The 16,691-nt window shown below is 43.0% G+C and overlaps 1 protein-coding gene across 1 annotated transcript; it reads right to left on the reverse strand.

The window, feature by feature from the left end:
* Positions 1-545: 545 nt before the first annotated feature.
* On the reverse strand, positions 546-16,069 carry SLC6A14 (solute carrier family 6 member 14). Its single transcript, XM_083883628.1, has 14 exons — positions 15,978-16,069; positions 15,213-15,381; positions 13,295-13,426; positions 11,649-11,810; positions 10,175-10,310; positions 9,295-9,427; positions 7,359-7,499; positions 6,166-6,394; positions 5,956-6,081; positions 5,755-5,873; positions 4,478-4,577; positions 3,965-4,074; positions 2,812-2,979; positions 546-2,204 (listed from the first exon to the last, which is right to left on the reverse strand). Exons 1-14 carry the CDS (start codon positions 16,023-16,025, stop codon positions 2,055-2,057), a joined length of 1,923 nt encoding a protein of 640 aa, XP_083739754.1. The 5' UTR covers positions 16,026-16,069; the 3' UTR covers positions 546-2,054.
* Between the last annotated feature and the right edge of the window lie 622 nt (positions 16,070-16,691).

Consider the following 16,691-nt stretch of genomic DNA (forward strand, 5'->3'; position numbering starts at 1 on the left):
TGGCTGGTATGAGCCTTCAGCATCTCCTTAGCAAAAAATTTCCTGAATTCTTTCTGAAGTTGGTTTGTCTAATCTCCTTCCCCACCATCTCAGTGCTCTCACTCATTACTTCACTAACTTCCCTCTCCTTCCCCGAGTGTCTTCCTTCCCAGGTGTGAACTGCTGTCAGTTCCAGTGGATGGTGCACCCTCCTGCTCCCAGCCTCTCTAGGCTACTGACAGCACTTTTCTGGCTAAACCATGATCCTAGAGCAGACAGAGTGAAGGAAGAGGGTCTTCTTCACTAGCTTCTAGTACAGGCTCCAATCCCACAGTGCTTTATATAAATTCTCTTTTAATTACTTTTTGTACTTTCTGACCCGACTCCATAACAAGACTATTTCACTTTCTAAGACAAGACTTGCTGGAGCCTGAATCTTTCCAGTTCAAGCTCTCAAAATCTTAGGATCATAGAAGCATTTGTGGTCACCAACTCCACACACAGAATTAAGAGTTTCCAGGTCCAAACCCATTAAAAACAGAAAATCACATTTTATTTGCCAGTTCCAAAATCATTAAAAACAGGGGGGAAAATCACATTTTGTTTGCCATAAAGTGTTGATTTGTCACAAAAAATATATCCCCAGAAAAACAACAACAACAAACAAACAAACAAACAAACAAAATAAGCAGTATAAAATGTACACCAAGGTATGCAGCTTGGGCAAGAAAGCTACTATCCCCATTCCTTCATGTCCAGAAAAAGTGACAAAGCCCTGAGAGGAAGTGGCAGCTGAATATCCTGCTGCTTTGTTCCCAAAGAAGCATTATCACAGTGAGAGAGATGTTCCTCAGCACACCAAATGTATTCATTCTCTCTATAGTCTTTTTCCCCCCTTTATTAGGATTCACTTCTATTACTAGTGAAGTCAGTTTCTCTTCACCCAATCCCCTCCTGCCTATGTAGATGCTCAAGTCTGTGTTCCCAACTGCATTAAAAACTTCATAATTTTCCATTAATCTAATGATTTCAGCAAATTTTGGAATAACAGCTCTACAAGATAGTCATAACCTTCATTTAAGTAAACTTCTTCTTCTTTTAGCCATACTGTAACACTATTTGAATCTTTGAAAAAAGCACTCTGGGTCTCCTTTGGAAGGGAAAACCCAAATCTGAGTGAAAGAACCAGAAAACCTGATAGGTAAAGCATTGATGAAAATAGGAGAGCAGTCAAAACAGCATTCAGTGGTCACTCTTTCATTCTGCAGAGCCTAAAGACAGAATATGGAGACATGAGGCTTTTGAATTAAAGACAGATGAGTGCTGAGCACAGGGCATGACAGAGAGGATAGCTCTTTCGGAATCCCAAGGGAATGATGAGAAATTGCAGTCTGCTTTTCACCATGTTTAAGCCTTATTTCCTGTGATGGCAATTTTTTGCCACTCAATATTTATATTTGTTTAGACAACACCCACACAAAGAGCATACTCAACATCAAATCCTGAGCAGCCTCCCAGCGCACTGAGCAAGGCTTAGATAGAGAAGAATTACTCATATATCCCTGAGCTCCAGTGCCAGGCAGCAGCACACCCATTCCCCTCTGCTGACTACACACCCCTGGGGTGGCAGAGCACAGCAGAAGGCAGCAACTGCACCTCAGGGTGCACACACACACATACACACACACACAGAGCACCTTTGGGCTCCAGCTGGAGAGCACCAGAATGTCTTTACTCTCCCCCACACCTGTATCTGCAGTGCAGCTGGATACCATTTGGATGGGGTTAAGCATGCCCAGCCCAGCATCCTGGGGAGCCTGCAATGTATTATCCTGCCCTCTTAATCTACATATCTGGTGAGATCTCTGTGCCTAATTGACGTGCTCCTCCCCCAAAGACTAAAAATAAATAATGTGACTCGCTTTCATTTGGGGTCTGGATTTTACAAGGCAGGGGTTTTGATTTGCCTTTTTCTTTTTCTTGCCTTTTTTTTTTTTTTTGGCGTAGTCCCTTTCCAATATTAAAAGACAAAATCCGCACATATATGTTAAAAAACAGTCATCCAAACAGCCATCTCATTTTTGCTTGTATACGAAGGCAGACACGGTGGGAATCTCGTGCTCCTTTTGCTTCTTGGGATCCACAACGTGGCTGTACCGTTCTCCTCGGTGAATGGCCAGGTAAGGCCCCCAGTTTTCTGCAGGCCGGCAGCAGCTGACAATGCGCTGGAAAGCAAAACCAAGAGGCATTTCATGTCTTGCTTTAGTCCAGGCTGCTTTTAAAAGTCAGTAAAGTTATAGCTCTAGATATGCTATATCTGCAACTCAACAAATGGCGGATCACCAAAGTTGTTTAAAAACATTCCAAGTATCTTTGGGGTTGGTGGGTTCTGGACACTGAAGTCAAAGGATAGGGAAAGGTGTGACCAACACAATTGTTTGGGAAAGCTCCCCTGAGAGGAGAATATCTCAGATCTGTCACTTGCTTCTGTGAGGAGTGGGAGGCAAAACTCCTGAAAATTATATCGGGATAGAAAGCAATAGATATTCTTCAGAGAATTCAAAGGAGCCGGAATAGCAATAGAAGTGACGAAAAATCTCTCTTGAATGGTATGTGTGCACTCCCAGAGAATTAGACTTTATCTTTTTTATCAAAACATGATAGGGTAGATGCACCTTTGAAGCAACTACCAGAGATAATGTTTTGGTCTAAAAATCCAGTTGAAAAACACATCAAAGTAGTAAAAGTGTTGGAGAAGAAAGCACAGGTGGTCCTGATAATACCAAAGAATATAAGATTTGAGGCTATGACAGTGGGTTCTTTTGCCCTTACCTGAATAAGGTTTCCTTCAGCTTTAGCTATTTTTACAATAGCAACAATGGGAATCCAGATGACACAGAAGATGATCATGCACCAGCCAATGGCAGTTCCCCAGGTTGGGTATACCACTGAGCCATAAGTGGGACTTGAAAATGTGATCAAAGACCAGACCAAAATAGCCTAGAAAAAATGGCAAAAAAACAATAAGAGAGAAAAGCAGGTTTCCAGCAACTTTGAATTTGCATGGCTTCCAAGTTGGTTTAATAAAAAGGAGGGCTGTCTACAAGTTCTGCATGGCTCCATCTTGCTTTCTGAGTGTGAGAACAGTTGTGAATGATTTGGTGTCAGTCATCACCAAACAGCAAGGCTGAAGGGCAGGACAGAAAAATGACACTGAGGTACACTAAGCATATCTGTGTTTAAACATAACATGATCTCTGTGTTCTTTAAAAATCTTACGGTGGATAATATATATGTTGCTGGCTGAGCCCATTACCTATCTCTATATGTTTTATGCATTCCTCTGTTTCATTACTTACAGGAATACAAGAAAGAATCTAAGATTAGAAATTGGCAAATATTGCTTCAAAAATTGGATAGTTTTAAGCAGCATTTTCTAAACTATAGTCTGGGCAGATTACAGGTAATGTGCTGACCAGAGTGGCTTGCCACTACTCCTGGATTAGAGATGTTAATAAATTCTGTCATAGTAACATAATCCAACCATCTACACTCACAATTAGAAGTACAGGAGTGACAAAAACCAGATATGCAACAGGACATTAAAAGGTCTCAGTTAGGCAGGAGAACAGCGGAACATCTGATCCAAAAATGGGATTTCCCTCAAAAGGTTTTCAAACCAATCTCAGCCTAAAATTAAGATAATCCAGCTGCCAAGGCAGAGGACCTAGTTGCTCTATGTTAGTCCTTGGGAGTGGCTCATTAGTAACTGATCTCAAGCTCCAGCCCCTCCTGGAGAGGATCAGAGGAGGAAGGAATGTACCAGAAAGCAGACACAGACCATAGTTCACTTCACTGGCACAGCTATGCCTCATCTTAATACACTGAGCCCAGGCAGTCAGCCCTGAACCTTCACACAGAAACCTCTTCAATATTAAGTTACTAAGTTCTGTCACACTAACACAATCCAGTCATGTGCACGCACCATTAACAGCACAGGAGTGATGAAAAACCAGCACACTCTCCACCACAGCCAGAAATAAAAGCTCTTTTTTCCAATCATCATTTCAATGTCTTCAATGAATCTGTTTCCTCCTGTTGGAAAAAAAATCATGGAGCTCACTATAAAGCAGGTACCTCCTTTGCAGGTGGGGTTTCTCAAAAGTGGTCAAAGAAAGACTATGATCAAGGACAGTTTCTCTAGCTCTGTGTTAATTATTGAAGTTTTATATTATTGTTCAGGTGGTTAGCTTATAAATTCTTTCTTGCAATAATTAGTATTTAATATCCCTGGCACTGCTCAAGGCCAGGCTGGATGGGACTTTGAGAAATTTGGTCTAGTGGAAGGTGTCCCTGCCCATGGCAGGGGGTTGGAATAGGAAGTCCTTTCAAGTCCCTTCCACTCCAACACCATGCTGTGCCTCTATGATATACACTGTTCCTTAGTTCCTTAGGGAGTGTTTAGTTTAATTATGTATTTTCAATGCAAACAAATTACCATAAATGTAGATTATGCCTACTATCTCCAGGACAGCTGAAATAAGGATTCCCCATCCAGCGCAGAAGTGATCTATGAGGTTAACCCAGTAAATTCCTGCCTGCAGAACAAACACTGGAGGTTAAAACATGACTAGCAACATACTTACACAAATAAAATAAGATGCATTTGTTCAAGACAATTTAACTAATCACAACTCTGAGTTTTTAAGTTCATAGTACTCCAGGTCAAGCACAGATTTGAGAATATTATTTTCTTTAAATCCCCCTATGTAAAGTTGAAAAGCACATCTAACAAAATACTACAGATGCTAAAACCAAGATCTGTGTATATGCAGAGCATATATAAACAGCTGAGAGCAAGATTTAAATTTGGAGCCTACAAGAATAAAGTCGGTGCTGAAGTTTTTATACTGAGCTATGTGATGGCTATACCAATTATCAGTTCTGGGAGGCCTTCTATCCTCTTACATGCATGACTCCATGGGGTTAACCACAGCTTTAAACACCAGCATGCAATAGCAGGAAATGATCTCGGGACATTTCACAGTCTTGTGTGCTAAGTCCCTTGCAAGGTCCCCACCACCCTGTTTCATGACTTACGTACTTTTCTTGACCACACAACTAACTACTCACTGACAATCACCTCTTTCATATTCTCAGTCTAATTACACACATAAATCTGCATTTCTAGATGGAGTAATTGCAGTGAACCTTTATACTCTTAAAAGCAATTGCCTCAAGAAATTTTAGACAGTATATTTAAAATTCCTTTTCTGTATGTCTATTTATATATATACACGCATGCATGCAGGAGAAGTAACCATGCAATCTACAATTAGCTGATGAACTGATTGTTTTTTATTACATGAATAGGTGACATTCTTCAATTCCTGACCTGCTTGGTAGTGAGTTCCGAACAAAAAGATCCCATCAACGTTTATTAGCAGTACCCACTGTGCCGTGGACATGTTGTATGCATGTACTTGTGATTACACAAATTCCTGAATTCAGGAATGATAAACCAGGCAGATCGTTCACAGGCTCTGTAAAGGCCTACTATTTAAAAACATGTCTCAGTTCAATAATCACAGAAAACCCTAGGTTCTTCATGCTTCCCTTGGGAATTTCTTACTTGCATGTCCAGGCACACTGTCAAAATTCAAGGGTCTCTAAGACTGATCCACAAAGACAGGAACAGTTGGAAAGGATATTTTGACTTGAATTCATCACTTGTAGCATAACTAAACTCACTGCTAAAAAAACTTAACTTCTTACCTGAGTAACGCAGACAAGCCCAAGAAAAAAGAGCACTGCACACAGACCTATAGTTAGAGGCAGTCTTAATTTTCTCATCACTCTGGGACTTATATCTTGAATGGTAGTTGTAAGTGTTTCTGCAAAGGAAGTAGGGAGTTTGAGCAGCACAATTAAGAAAGGTCATTTGAAAAGCCGTGAGTGACTTAAAACCCCACTTACCTATGGAGGCAAACTGGGAGTCAAGGCCCAAAAGGAGAAGCATGAAGAAAAACAAGAAGGACCACAGAGGAGAAACTGGTAACTTGGAGAGAGCCTCTGGGTAGGCTACAAAGGCCAGCTCAAACCCTGGAAAGCAGTGGAAAGAAGGATGTTACTGTCATGCCTTGGCCAACACAAGCCCCAATACCAACAGTGTGACCATCAGCCTACCTGAGTCCACGACTTCCGAGACAGGTCTTTTGGACACAAATGCCATATGTCCCAGGATGGAGAATATTGCAAACCCAGCAAATACACTTGTGACACAGTTGGTCACACAAACTATAATGGCATCTGAGTAGCAGTTGTTGTGGAACCTATTGTAAGAAGACAAAGCAACAAGCCCACCCCATGCCACAGACAGGGAGTAAAATATCTGCGTGGCTGCATCTTTCCAAACCTACAAAAAAAACAAAACAAAACAAGATAATTATTGTATTACTTATAGTACTTATCATAAACATTTAAGTCTGCCGTCCACTGAAGCTCAAGGGTTTGTTGTTTTTAGGGGTTTTTTTTTTATTCAACCCATATATCTAATTCTATTTCATATCAATTTTAGGAAGGATAGAATATAGCACAGTGGTGACTTTGCTATTTCTATCACAAAGAGTTATCTCTATGATTTCCAAAGGTCACATCCCAAGCATGCTGCCAAATATTTAAATCTTATTGGGCTAACTCTGAAGAAGAGATTCAATTTGTTCACATAGGTGGATTGCCGAGATATGAAACTTGGCACAGAGCCAACAAATAAGGACAGCCAGGACTGGCTGCAGTAGTGAGAATTTCCATGTACTCTCCCACTTGTGTGACCTGGACAAACCACTTCTGCCTCTGATGCAGGCCCTCAGGTAGTGCCAAGCACTCACGTAAGTACCATAAATAAATATCACACTTAATGCTTGCTTTTGATAAAACTGCAATAATATTGGCATAAGCCAGAATAAAAAATGTCCTGGCTTTTTTTGCACGAGATGCCCTTCCTGGTCCACCTAATTACCCAAGGTAATTTTCCAGGCAAGGCATGGCCTGAATTTCAGACTCAGGGATCCCTTCAACCTTATGATAAAGTCCCTTGAAATTATCAGCAGGAACTTTCTCAGTAGGTCTTGCTAAGATGAAACTCCAGCATGAACCCCAAAAACTGTTTAGAGGAAATAGCACAGTTGTCATCACTAGTGATGGGGAGAAGGTGACTGTCTTTCACTTTGAGAATATCTGGAATAGGGCTTGGACTTTTTACACAACCAGCTGCTGATACAAAATACAGGACAGGATCTGAAGCACATGATATAAAAAAGAAGCAAGCCCACGTAACCAGGGAAGTGTGTCACACTTCTGGGGCTGACACTGCCTCTCACCTCTGCCTCCATCAGCTTGGTGATATTGGATTGTCTCCCAATGTAGTATTCAATACCATCCAAAGCCCCTTCTAGGGTGGCACCTCGCACCAACAAGATGAGCAGGATGACATACGGGAAGAGTGCAGTAAAGTAGACAACCTGCAGAAAGATGGGCAGAGACACACATTAGGTGTGAGGGGCTCCACAGGGGATCCTCCATGCAGGAAGACTGGACAGGCTTTAGGCTAAGGTCTGCTGGTATAAAAGAAAAACAGGCAACCAGGGAAGTGAACACATGCCAGCCACCAAACCATCTGGCTCAGCCGGTTCTGGAGCTGCATTCCAGCAGAAGCAGAAGGCCCAAGCCACATACCCACATTTCAGATAGCACTTGACCAGTTTCAGAAATGTGTTTTTCTGACATGATTTACTGCTGTAGCAAGGTCTAGACTCAACTACCTCATATGTCTCTTGCTAGGTAGTGCTTCTAGCAAGCGCAAACTGAAAGCCAGGAAAAACTAGGTGACCAGGATGGAATTATCTCTTGATGAGCTCCCTGCTACTCCCCACCTCTTTCCCCCCACCCCCACTCCCTCCCAAAAAAAAGGCCAAAACAAAATTTTTTTAAAAGTCACTGTTCTGGAAGCATTCTTTATGGGAACAAGGACTTTTAGGTTCTCTCAGACACAGATCTATTCTGTTGTTGTTTGATCTAGCATAATGGTACCAAGGCCAGCAGTAGAGTTATTGTCACACAGGCTGTGTTCAACAACACTCTGGTTTCTTGAGTCCTAGTTTCAGTGTTATGCAGACACAGGTAATTGACCCAATACTGCTGGTTCCACCAAGCCAGAGCATTGCACCGTCATGTGGCGAGTCTGACATTTCTGAAGACCTTGCCTAGAATGGACAATTCTCTGTGCTTTTCACCAGTCTTGTTCCTGCCCAGCTAGATTCTTCCAAGTCTCACCTTACTCTCCAAAGAGAATTGCCTTTGTGCCAGAAAAGAAGTGACAACAGGAAGAGCCAGCTGCCAGGAACCCAAAGAATATGAGATTAAGAGGAGCTATGCAGCCAAATAACTGAGGCTGGGAAAGCACAGATACTCCACCCCAAGGCACCGAAACAAGGGCAGAAAGCTCCAAATAGAATGCAAAACAGGAGGAGACATCACAATGAGCAGAGGAAAGCAGGCAGCAAGGAACCATGGCAATGGTTCAATGGCCAATCACAGAAGGAAAAGGGGAAAGAAAAGAAAAGAACAAAGGCAACTGAGGCTGAAGAAGTAAATGATGAAGATGCAACATGAAGGTGAGAAAAGAGTATGAGGAGGAAGGAACAAAACTAAGAAAAGGGTCTCAGGTGAGGAAGGATGAAATTTAGCCTAGCCCAAGAAAAGCTCCAGACAACCATGCTGTAGCTTGTGGAAATGGGAGCTCAGCAGAGTCAGATTCTGAAAACAAGCATCTAAGCACCTTGTCCCTAAAAATCAGTTCTTGGGAACAAAACAACATTTCACAATCTGGCAGGAATCTGCACACACACATCTGCTCACAGCACCTGACCTGTGTTATCCAAACACCTCAACCAGACTGGAAGTGCAAAATAATCACTGGGTGTTCCCAGGGCGTGTGCCCATGTGTGCCATCACATGCATGCTTCCATCACACAGCCCAGGCAGCTGCTAAAACTCAGCTGGAATCACCGGCAGGACAGCAAGATCCCAAAATACAGGGCAGCCTGGTGGAGTTGAGGCCCAGGTGTTAAGTAATGGCTGTGTAATCAGCACCTTACTCATATTTTATGTAACAGTTACAAAGCCAAGGAGCAGGAGGGAAACCAAATGCTGAGCCCATGTGTTAGGACTGCATCCTGCCTTGTGCTAGACCTCCCTGGGTCTAACTGACAGGGCAGAATCAGGCCAAAAATCATCTACTTGCTCTTCCTAACATACCTTTCCAGAAGATTTTATTCCTTTAAAGAGGGCAGCTCCAACAATGATCCAGGACAGGAGGAGGCAGAGAGCCAGGTACCACACGATCCTGCCGGTGTCTTCCAGCCCACTCGAGCGCTGCAGAGCCACTTTGCTGAAAGCACAAGATGGTCCCATGAGGAGGGAGTGGCAGCAGCACACACACACACCCTTCCTCTTCAGATACTTCTCAGGAAAATTGAGCTGCTCTATGCAGCTATGACAAGACTCTGCAGCTTCTTCCAAGAGTGAGCAGTTAGAATTGCGTGATTGGCATTGAGAAACTGCATATTTAACTGCATTTTTACCCTCTTTTGGAAGCCTACCTGCTCTCATCTCTCCACACATCTCTCATAAGGCCCAGCTAAGATATTCTGTGTTAATCATGAAATTCTGACAGGAAGAGAAGAGCCCATAGGAATCAGTTTCCAGCAACCAAGGGAACATGAGGCAAATTGGGACTGTGAGGCCATAAAGAAATGGCAATTTCACAGCAGGCCCAGATTCAGAATAAGGTGAATATATTTTACACAGTAACTCCAGAGAAAAATAAAAATATATGCTATAGGTAAAAATGCCAGCTAATGCCTTCCAGGACTCCAGAGAAGAGGACTTCTTTAAATTGGAGTACTTTTCAGTTGGTTAAAGGTTGACTGACTCGCTTCTCTTTCTATACATAATTTCTCTTATGAAGTCCAAACTTATAAATTAAATTTTAAGTCCCTTCTCTAGTGATTTGCATGCCCATGTCCCTTGACTAGATATTTTCTGCACTGCGAGATAAGACAAAAATAAAAGGCACATGCGAAACCACAATGCATAAAAAGGTACTTTTAGTAATTTCTTTAAAATAGGTACTTACTTCCAGTATTGCTCACTGGGAAATTGCACTGGTTTGTAGTTTATGGTGCCATTTATACATGTGAGATTATTGCTTGTGATGTATGAGTAGTTTGCATGAATGATTTGCCCACGCACGGTTGCGTTGCAGTCGCTCACTGAAATCAAGAAAAAGAAATCATTAACACTGGAATGACTATTATAAAAATAAAAACCAAACTGATACAGCAAACGTGTCTCCTAAGCAATTATAGCTTCAGTTTGCCTGCTAACAATATATAGAAACAAACCTGAAATGTCACTTGCAGCTGTGACTTCCCTACTTGACTGTAAATCAAAACACTAAGAAGCTACTGTGCTTACCACATTTTACTTATCCTCAAGAATACTTATAAAAATTAAACTGAGCATAGTTAAAATTATAGCTTTGATTTCTCTGTGAAAACCTTCATCCCAAACCAAGGGGACACATGGACAGGTGGTATCAGATCTTCATCTTATTGTGGCAGAGGGCTTATTAGAGTGCTTTAAATATTTTCCTTGAAGCAGAGTTGGAGGGATGGAAACTGCGGTTGGGAATTTTTTGCCAGAACATACAATAAAAAAACACTTTATCAGCATACATATCAGCATTTACTGGAAATTCTTGTCGAAGCCTATTTCAGGACAGCTTCTTCAGCTCAGTTTTGTGTTCCCCCAAAACTTACAAATTACATGCTGCCATGTTTTTTTGTTTTGCCAATAAATAATCATGAAAATTTTTGTTACATAAGGCATCTTGGAAGAGATTTTCAGATACAGGGTTGAGACATATTTACATTAATACTGAAAACAATGTAATCCATCCTGATCTTGTCCTTATTATTTTAATAATCACTGGTTACCTGGCAAGACATTTCCAGCTGCTAACTAGTAATTACCTCACCAATTTCACCTTTTGCCTTAAACTGGTCTGAAACGGAAACTGGTGAGATAATAAGTGTTTGGTCCTACATCTGCTGCCAAACACAGGAACAGTAGTGTGGAGATACATTCTAAAGAGTTAATGAAGTGTGAAACCATTGCCTTAGTGGTGATCAGGATTACCATAGCCACAGGGGAGGCAGGGGCAATGAAAAACCCCGATAAAAACTACTGCAGTAGTTTGTCTCATTGAAGGAAGGTATTTTTTTGCCATGAAGCTTCATTAAATGGGAATGCAGTATTTCCAGGGACTATATGTACCAGGAAAAAAAACCCTGAGGTTTTAAAGGAGAAAAAAGGGGTCCAATAAGGTGATTTCAGCCCAGTTCTCTCTAGATTTCCCAAGCACCCAGAACTGGTGTCAGGGAAGTAGATAAGCATCACTCCTCTGCCATCTCTCCTCTGTTCAGATGCAAAACTCCAGGAGGGACGTTTGAAGCCATGGGGAGCTGTCTTGCTCCTACACTTACACCCAGAAAACAGTCCCATTACCAAAACAGATAATATTAAAATACATCTGGTAAGTACAGTACCTATTTGTGTCTTGCTGCAGAATTCATCTGCCCAGGAAAAGCAGTCTGACCATGGCAGCACTTTTTGAAATGAGGCAAATAAATAGTACAGTGCATAAGCAATTATAACGTTGTAGTAGATAGTCACAAATGCTGAGATGATGACCATTGTGATGCCCACTCCTAGGAAAGACAAAAGATAAAATGTCTTTACCACCCCGAACTCAGGTTGAAAAAGCCCCCACAAAAACAAACAGCCTTCACTTGGGAAGAAGTTGAAGTCAGTTGGGGTTTTTTGTTTGTTTGTTTTAAAATATTTTTTAACAGCAAACAAATAGTGAAATTTTAAACTCATGGGTGAGATGGGTGATGATGTGATCCAAATTGACTCTCTCAAAAATGGTTTTGAAACAGAGTTTGAATCAGGCCCATAGAAAAATTGGACTATTTGCAAAGTCTAAAAGAGAAATTCAGTATCTTGTTCTCCTCCATTCAGAGGGAAACTTAGTAAAATAAAACAAACTGTCCAAGCCTTTTTAAAGATTCCATTGTAATGAATCCTTTAAACTACAGCAAATCTTGCCAATACTACTGTTCTCCACCTTGTTAAAACTAGTTTTGTTCTGTGAGTTTGGGAAAGCCAATCATCTTAGAAACTATATTTAAGTTTCTGTCTTCACAGATGCATAAAAGATACGCTGTATTTAAAAAGTTCTGCTTTAAAGATAAACACACTGCTTTCATGAAAGGGTTTTGTTCTGCAGAACAGAGATTGGCAAAAGGAGTAAATGTTGGGGCAACCGGTGTTTGTAGGTGACAAGCAAAATTCTTGTTGCATCACAAAGAAACTTCCTTGTTCCTACATTAACTCCTCTGGTCGATTAAGACAAACCAAACCACTGCATAGTCCTTTACACCCATGGTATAGGACCAGGATGGGCGGGTGTGAGTAAAGCACATGGTTAATTGTTTCCAAACAAGTCTCTCTATGAAATGCAAACCCTCACGGAGAGACAAACTACCACTACAGAGTGCAACGATTTCTCTTATCTCAAGAGAAACCTCACTTTACAAAGCCAGAGTCTAGGCTATTTTATCACACCAGCAGATGACTCCTAAGGCAGCTGCTGGATGATTGTGCACAATATTGCACGGAGCACCCAGACCTCTGTGCCTGTGCCTGCACTGGCAGCCAAATACAGAATTAATCCATCCAACACACAACTGTCTGCCTTGCAAACTACACTGGACATGAAGCATAAAGAAACAGTGATAAAGTCAACTTCTAAAACTTATTTTCAGTCTGTTGTACATGGTACACCAGTTGTTTTACTGAGGTTTTCCCTCACACAGCAAAACAGGGATATTTCCTTCTGCCAGGACAGCTGGAATGAGGGCGATGTGCTGCTTAACACTGGTAGAATCATTAATAAAACCTTTCATAACAGAGGAACTTTTTTTGGGGAAAGCTTTACTTAGTATCTGTTTATTAACTGAGTAATGAGGAAGTATGGACCTGATAACACAACGCTGGCCCTGTAACATTGAGAATAGTTGCTACACAGGTATTGGTGTCTCAGAATTAGTAACTTCATGAAGAAATCATTAATTCACAACAGTTTATTATTGGAATAAAAAAAAATCTCAGGAAATATAACAAAACCAACCTTGAAACAATGGTAGTACTCTCCAGATGGAAACTGGCCCTAGACTGCCAAACTGCCCAAGGGAACATTCCAGGAAAAATAGGGGCAAGCCAGCTAATGCCAACATCAGAGTGTAGGGGATTAGAAATGCACCTGAGAGAAGGAGATAAAAAATGAGGGGGAAGCACAATCACACACACAGAGAAAACAATGCATCTTTCAGTATTCACCAGTTTTATCACATTTTATACTCCCCCTTACCCCCCTGCTCAAATATCCACCTGTAGGGGCTTTTTTTCAAAATAGAGAGATTTGTTTCAAAGTTCTGTTTTCTCTAAGACTAAACAGTACCTGCAATGAAGAGACACAGACTGTCAGAACTGCTGATTCAAAAAGAATGGCCTCTCTTATTGAAAGTAAATTAATTTTACAAAAACTATTGAAGATGTGCTCTAATACTAGCAGGAACACTGCTCATCTGTGGGCACCACCAGCCTTGCCCAACTTCTATTTAAATCTTCCAGCTTTTAATTTAATGAGGAACAGAACCATTCCTGTGTGTACTTAGCTGTGTTTTGCAACCCTCCTGTTAAGCAGCCTCTGGACATCAAAGCATGAAGACTATTTTCTATGGTTGGCCGAGTCCTGTGTCAAACAACATCTCAGGATGGCTCTAGTTCAAGTCCATTTAAAAGTGCATGTTAACCTGATATCAGTGAGCACCCTGTTCTGTGAAAGGGACTGGCACTTCTTTGTGTGTGCACAGAAGACAGGGAAAGCGAGAGCACAAGTTTCATAAACACAACAGGCTATCACTGCAGGAATCTCTCCTCATCACTCTCAGTGAATTTAAAGCAATCAAGGACCCAGTTCTGCAAGGAACTTCAAATACCTGATGTAATTTCAGGAAGCAAACTGTCCCAGAGAATTTACTGGATTACTCCTGTGTTTTGAAATAAGGATGTAACAGTTGTCTTTATCAATCATGGGCAAAGGGTACAGAAAATGATGCAAGCAGCAGCACAAATATGTTTTAAATGCAAAGTCTCTGCTGCAGTAAATAAGAAAAAATATCTAGTCCAAGGGCTGACATCACAACTTGTTTTGTTTTCACATTTTTCTTCGACAAACTCTAAGTATTGCAAACCAGCCAAGCTCACTCCAATGAAAGAGTACTGAGAATGCCTCCTGTTCCATGTGCAGCTGTGTGGGTTGTGCTGCATTTACAGTCCAAAATTTGACTTCAATGTCAGTTGAACGACGGTTAGGCAGAGCAAATAGGTACATATAAGTAAGTTTTCTGCAGTTACTATTTATGTACTCTTTAATTACCAGCCTGGTAAGTAGATAAAGCTCTGGAATACAAGCCAAGGAAGCCAGTGCCCCTGCTAGGCTTTGCCACTAGCTCATTGTGTAAGCAGGTAGAGGTTCTCTCTGTCTCACACTTCCCAAGTGTCTGATCTGGGTGATTATTAAGCTGGGATAATTATTCCAGCTTTGATTGTTTGCATGGAAAAACAAAGGTGCAGAGGGGATTCAACTGCTCTCTATAAACATACCAGGTATGGATATAACAAACTTACCAGGAGGTAAGCACTGGGGAAGGAGAATAGCTATTTAACAAGTAAAGGATTTTGGTACATGGACAAAAATGTACATGATGGTTATGAGAAGATGGAACTGTCAGGTAGAAATTTGCCCCTCAAATGAAAGAGAGACTTCTATTTATTGTCCTCTTCAGTTTGTACCCAAAAAAGCACATAGATGCCTCTTACTCCCCTTTCCCATGAGTGGGCTCTACCCCAGTTCCCAGGGGTGATGCTCACATCCAGCTTTGACGGAACATGCCCAACCTCAGAGCTGGCCCTTGGAGCTTGCCCTCCTCTCTCCTGGGGACAGCCAGGTGTGCCCACCCAACCCTGCCCTTCAGCACAGGTACCTCCTCCATTCTGGTAGGTGAGGTAGGGAAAGCGCCAGACGTTCCCCAGGCCCACGGCGTAGCCCACCATGGACAGCAGGTAGTCGCCTTTGCTCGACCAGTTCCCACGCTCCGAGTTCTCATCGCTGTCACTGGACTCTGAATCTTTTTCATGTGTCAAATTGAAGTCCTTGGAAGAGAAGAGGGAAGGCTTGTGATCACCCACCAGGCAAGAGAGGCAATCATATCCTCATTTCTCTGTCCAGAGACATACCTCAACACAGTTGAGCAGTTGGACAGGGCGAGCTATGCCAGTTGGGCTCCTAATCCACCTGATCCCTGGCAGGACAGCACAGACCTGTGAGAGAGGGTCCCTCCAGAGAGCCCAAACACCTCCACAGACAGTTTTGCCTTAGTCCTTTGTCAGCTCCGGGGGGCAGCTCGAGGACACTCCCCTATTCTGCCCCTCCACATGCTGCATACTTGTTCAGATGTTCACATCAGCACATACCTATACACCCGCTTTAAAAAACACCTGTCCTAGTGCCTTTCACATTTGCCCAGGTGCTCATCCCACTTTACCTTCCCCTACCTGTTTGGGTCTCACCTGCCCAGACAACTTCATACCTGCCCACAGCTGCCGGCGTACCTGCGCCCTGCTTGCCCGAGCGCCTCTACGCCCACCTGGGCACCTCCACAAGCCACCTGCTCAGGTGCGCCCACACTCGCCTATATTCTGGCACACCTGCCTGGGTGCCTCGGGCCAGCCTCCCCCCGCCGCCTCACCTTCTTCTTCCCGCAGGACAGAAAGCCGGGCAGGCTGAGCATCCCCATCGCTGCCGCCGCAGGCGCTCCGCTCTGCCCGCGCTGTCCGCCGCTCGAACCTTTATCGGACCGGCTGCTGCCCTGCCGGGTGGGGCCGCCCCTCCAGCCTGCTGACCCTCCTCCGGGAACACCCACCTGCTGGGCACCTGCCGCTTCCCTTCCTAAATACTTCCTGCCCTCCGCGAGCCCTCGCTGCTCACCTTACCCTCACCACTCGCTCCCCCAGTCGGGGCTCTTCACTCTCATCGCACCCCTGCCCGGCTGCCTCTCTGTCATCTTCACTTCTTGCATGTCCTCCCACTCCTTCCCCTCTCCGTCCTCTGTCAGTACCTACCTAAATAATCGTCTCTATGTCTTCTAATGCCAGGCTGCCAGCTCCCCATCAGACGCTGACCATTCCTTGAGCAGCCGACCCCGCTGCTCCCCACGGAGTCACTGTCGGTTCTCACCTACTTTCACTGCCCCGGAGACCCTGCTCCACCCCTGCCAGCTCCACTCTCATGCTTTCTTAACCTGCTCCATGCTGGAGTCCAGGCTCGGGAGATGCAGGAAAGCAAAGGGCACAAGGGGGAGGGGGGTTAAACAACATGGAAATCTCAGCTTCTGGAATCTCCTTTCACGGGCACAGAAAGGGCAGGTCATAAAAGTAAAGTCATCATCTCCCGGGGAGGAATT

Source organism: Zosterops lateralis, assembly GCF_965231275.1.
Source record: "Zosterops lateralis genome assembly, chromosome: Z".
Taxonomy (NCBI): Eukaryota; Metazoa; Chordata; class Aves; order Passeriformes; family Zosteropidae; genus Zosterops; species Zosterops lateralis.